Source organism: Vigna umbellata, chromosome 7 (assembly GCF_029865625.1).
Source record: "Vigna umbellata cultivar VRB3 chromosome 7, Vumbellata_1.0, whole genome shotgun sequence".
In the NCBI taxonomy this organism is placed as follows: domain Eukaryota; kingdom Viridiplantae; phylum Streptophyta; class Magnoliopsida; order Fabales; family Fabaceae; genus Vigna; species Vigna umbellata.
In genome coordinates, this window is record NC_142171.1 from 31,851,907 (window position 1) to 31,856,999 (window position 5,093).

The 5,093-nt window shown below is 36.8% G+C and overlaps 1 protein-coding gene across 1 annotated transcript; it reads right to left on the reverse strand.

The window, feature by feature from the left end:
- Positions 1-189: 189 nt before the first annotated feature.
- LOC124839337 (protein ETHYLENE INSENSITIVE 3-like) lies at positions 190-3,275 on the reverse strand. The gene is made up of 2 exons (XM_047315129.2): positions 3,118-3,275; positions 190-2,451 (listed from the first exon to the last, which is right to left on the reverse strand). Exon 2 carries the CDS (start codon positions 2,315-2,317, stop codon positions 494-496), a length of 1,824 nt encoding a protein of 607 aa, XP_047171085.1. The 5' UTR covers positions 2,318-2,451; positions 3,118-3,275; the 3' UTR covers positions 190-493.
- Positions 3,276-5,093: the final 1,818 nt, after the last annotated feature.

The following is a 5,093-nucleotide window of genomic DNA, read 5'->3' on the forward strand; positions in this document are numbered from 1 at the left end:
CAAAGAACTGTTATGGGGTCAGAACTGCAATGGGGTCCATTTTCACATGGAAAAGGATAGGTATTAGAAAAGGCCAGAATAAAGGACAAACCTTTCACCTATCCACTATTTTACCATCTACTGGGTCAAACCGCCACACATTTTCTTAGATTATATATATATATATATATATAAATGGTGAAAGTAAAATTTGGAAGAAACTTTAAATCTTATTTATGTCACAGTCTTACAGGGAATAGTGATTTTAAGTAACACAGGCTAGATTGATAAAAGAACACGGCAGAACATTGGGGCTACTTAGTGGGAACATGTAAGTTTTTTTTTTTATTGTAACAAATACTAGTCCTGTAGAGGATAAGCATAGAATATCTAGTTCTAGAAATACAGAATTACATGTGAAGAAAATTGGGTAAGACTTTTGGATGAAGGAACTTCACATGAAAGTAAGAGTTTGTGATGTGGACAATGAGCTTCCGGATTCCACTTGTCATCTTCACTGATACCATATGGAAAAGTCTGGCTGTTTCTGAAGAGCATCATCCATCCCTACTCCTTGCATGTCCTCCTTGAAATCAAATGATGCTAAATCACAAAAGGACCCAAACATTGAATTGAAGTTATGGTTGTTGTGATTGGTCTCGAAGGGAGCATTATTCAAAGCTTTGAACCGCTCATATTGGCCTTCTTCTCTAGAAAATACGTGATGATTATTGGACATGTTGGGCTCATCAAAGATGTTTCCTTCCATAGTGATTCCATGCTGTCGAAGGCAGGGATTCTCTGCAGCCATGCGATTACATGAACTTATGTTTTTGTTGCCTTGAACATTTGTTTCATAGTTAGCCATAAGGTCACTGATCATTTTCTGACCATCTTCTGAAACTTCAAGCCCAGTAAGATCAATTACAGGCGGGACCACGTTAGCAGACTGAGCAGTAGACTTGGGTGGAACAAAGGACTGGGGGTATATCACTGGCTTTACCTCATTAACATGAAAGTTTGGACCCCCAAAATCTGAAGGACCTCTGAATGCACAAATTAACCTATGATTGTCTCTAGAGATTCTATCAGGGAAACCAAGCTGAACTTGACTGTAAGGGCACTGAGGCTGTTCACATGTGTAAATCTTCAAATCCATCATGTTAAAGTCATTAGAGACCTTCCTCTTCCTAAGAAGATCCAAATTTGTAACTGCCTCTCCCTTGATAGAAAAAGAGGGCTGCTGAACACCCATAGTTCCCCTCATTCTCTCCATCCCCAGATTGGACATGTGAATATTCTCATGTTTCCTCTCTTCCACATCAAAGTTAGGCTCATCCTCACCCCCTTCAACATCATATTCATTGCCATCATTGACCACCAAAGATCCACTCCCTCCACCTGAGGCTAATGGAGGGACATAGTCAGGGTAAAGCTCTCTTGCCAAGGCCTCCTCCTGATTGATGATTGCAAGCCAGGTTGCACTTTCCTTCGCTGTCATCTTATCTTGGAGGCACTTGGACTGCCTCACAAGCTTCCGAATTTTGGCAATATCTGGGGACATATGCTTGATAACTGCCGTCAAAACGCCAACTTTCCATGCCTTCTTTAGGTCATGGGGCTTCTTGTAAGGAGGGGGACTGTGATCTTTAGGCAAACCAATCTGGGGCCACCACTCTTCATTTCCTGTAGGCCACCATGGTGGAGGAATACCCTTCTCCAATGGAAACCTCCTCTGGGGAGGATCACAGTGTTGCATGAGTGCTGACAAGAGAGAACCCAAGGTTGTGTCCTGCAGCTCTTGCAAGGTATGTGGAGTTGGACCAATTGAATTGCATCCATCATTCCTTCCAGGTATAGAATGATCAGCTTGGTATTTGACTATGGCAGCTGGACCATTTCGATCGAATCTGACTTTATCCTTCCACCATTCACGAAGATTATCCGATGCTCCTGTCACTGGTTTCCCCTTCTCGGGGATTATCCCATAAACAAATCCTTGTGCCTTGCAAACCTCCATCATCTTCAGCATGTACTTCAAGATTCCATCTTGAGCCCTGGACATCTTTTTCCTCCTTGCCTGTTCTTGAGACTGTCTTTGCTTCACCGCATCAATTCCTTCCTTAGATTTACTCTGCTCCTTCAATCGCTTGAGACGCATTTTGTCCTTCCACATCCTCCTTTCAAGCTCATCTACCCCGATTTCTTCATCACTGAAATCATCCTCAACTATCGCCTCTGGATCAGTTTGCCGGGCGGTGATATCCTCGTCCCCAAGGACAGTAGACATCGTGTCCAAATCATTACAAAACCCCATCTCCTCAAACATCATCATCATTTTCCGAGGAAAAAATAAAGATCGAACCTGTGAGCTTCTGATGATGGAAGTAGGAAGTTGGATTTCAAACTAACCCCTTAGCACTGTACACCAATTCAAGTTAACAAATTCTTAGCTCTTAAAGGCCTTTGCACCTGCCAACAGTAACAAAACAAAGATCAAAGAAAATTCAAAAAGGCACAGAAATCAAATACTCTCCAGATGAAGAGAATCACATCGTAAAATATGCACATATATCTCGAAGCTAAAATCAACATTAATCTAGGCTAAAACATGAATTAAAAAGAAAAAAAACATATCACCTCAAAATTCAAAACGTTGATGAATATTAATAGATCAGGGCTGTACCATTTCGACAGATCCAATCATTAACGAATCAAACAGGGAAGCAAAAACAACATGGGCAAAGACAACAAATGAGGTGACTATAAAAACAAGGACAACAAATGACGACTTCGAAAGGTTTTTTCATTAAAGCATCATAAAAGGCTGCAGCTTTCAGATAAAACATAAAAGTTAGTAAAATTGATGAGGAGAACAATCACGCCAAAAAACCCCCCACAAAACCAGCAAGCTAAGAAAGGGAGAAAACTTCCAACATGGAGGATGAAATAAATAGATGAAATAAATAGATGAACATGAACTTCTCCATGATAGATCATAAGGGTAACAAAATCAGTATCGACAGAGACCAGAAATCAAAACAACAGAAACCCATGAATCTGATTGACCATGCAGATAGCACGAAGCAGTTTAACAGTGAAAAGGGCGAGCGAAAGAAGAGGTGCACAGATTATTACCAGAGGATCCAGAACAGAGTCTCTGTGGTGGCCACGAGTCAATAAGAGAAGAAGAAGAAGGTTCTTTGTATTGAGACTGTCATGAGAGAAGGTGGGAAGAAAGAGAGAGGGAAAAGGGACAGAGAGTTGAACATTATCTGGTTAATGGGAAGATGGTGGCATTTTATTGGTAATTAAACCCCACATCGAGGAAGAGTGTTTGTTAGTAATAAAGTTCGGTTATTTTTTTCTCCACTTTTTTTTTTTTCTTTTCGTGTATGGCAAAATGTGTTTTCTTTTTTAAGTTATATATCCAAATATGAAATTATCAAGGAATTAGACGAATAAAATTATTTATACTTAACTTATTATTTTTTAATTATTCTCATTAGATACATCTCATTTTAAGTTTATCCCTTTCTGGTTATTTTACCTAATATTCAAATACTGTCATTCCTCTTTTCTTTTTCTTTTTACTACTACTTCAATATTTTGCTTCTTGGTGTCTCTAATTGTTTTGACTATTTAGTGACTTCATGGTTTGGCTAGTTTCAATTAATTAATCCGTTTCTAATTCGTGAGTCCAATTTTCTTTTATCATTGTGTCGTGATGCATAGAATAAGTCTCTGTTATAAAATCTAAATGGATTCATAGTAAATTGTTGATAAGTAATTATTCATTTTCTTAGAGATATAATTAATTTTTCTTAAAATTTATAAGAATATAATTAATTTTATCTTTATTGTTTATATCATTTTTTAAAAGTCTTTTTACTTTTTGCTTTGATCTTATTATAATCTTTAAAAAATTCTCATGATCATCAATTAAACATTTTTTTAAAAGTATGTGAATATTAAAGTCTTGTTAAATATCACGAGAATTTATTTATATGGTACTTTGAGTGAAAATGTAAACCAATACACTTGGTAAAATAAATACATTTTGCCTCGAGTGATATCTTTTATATTTGATTTTCTTAGTAATTTCAAAAATAAACTCGTGTGAAAAATAAAATGTTTTCATTTGCATATCCATGATAACATGATTTCTGGATGATTGATCTCTATCGAATACTGTTCATTCTTATGATATGAGGGTGAATAAGAGATAAAATAACCCAAAACAAAGTTTTGAAATCACTCAATTTTCCCGAGTGCAAAAGGATAACTATGGAATGTGTAATGAGTACATATCTATGTCTGTCTTGTAGGTTTAGTTTTTGAAATTTTGATGGATTTACGTTTAAATAATTGATTTAAATAGGATTTATGACAATATGACTTATCGAATTTGTGAATTAAAAGGTCTTAAAAAGTGATTTTTAGTTGCATCAATTATTTTTAGATATTCTAATGTTTGTTGAAGAACCTCAAGTTAAATTTTGATTCATTCAAAGTATGAAATTAAATTGTCCAAGTTACAAAATAAGACAAAAATTAGTAAATTATGAAGAAAAAAAATTACAAGGAGCAAAATGCACCCTTAGTTTTCACTTATTCACTTCCTTTTTAGTAATGGGCCATGAAATTAACTTTACTCCTACACCTCTCTATTTGTCTCTTTTCACCACTCCTATTACTCACATTTAACCAAATGTTGTCATGTGTCCTGGTCAACTACTTTTAAATTTATCCATTCAGATGATGCCACATGGTGATCCTATCACATTCATTTGAACACATCACATATCGCCACGTCATCTCCATCTTCAACACCCAACCACAGAAACCTTAGTTTCCATGACGTCCTCAGTCCTTGTTGCTAGCCACCATCAACTACCATGAGACCACTATGATCCACCTCCATGCCTACTTCGTTATACACATAAACCCCAAATAAACCACCACGAGCCTCACTACAACAAGTGTGAACAATCAACGAGTAGCTACACCACTATCCTCCATCACGAACATTAGTCACAAAAACCCTTAAGCCACCAATAGCCACCACTGAACAAACACCTAACATCAAATTCACCATCGCGAAACCTATAGAA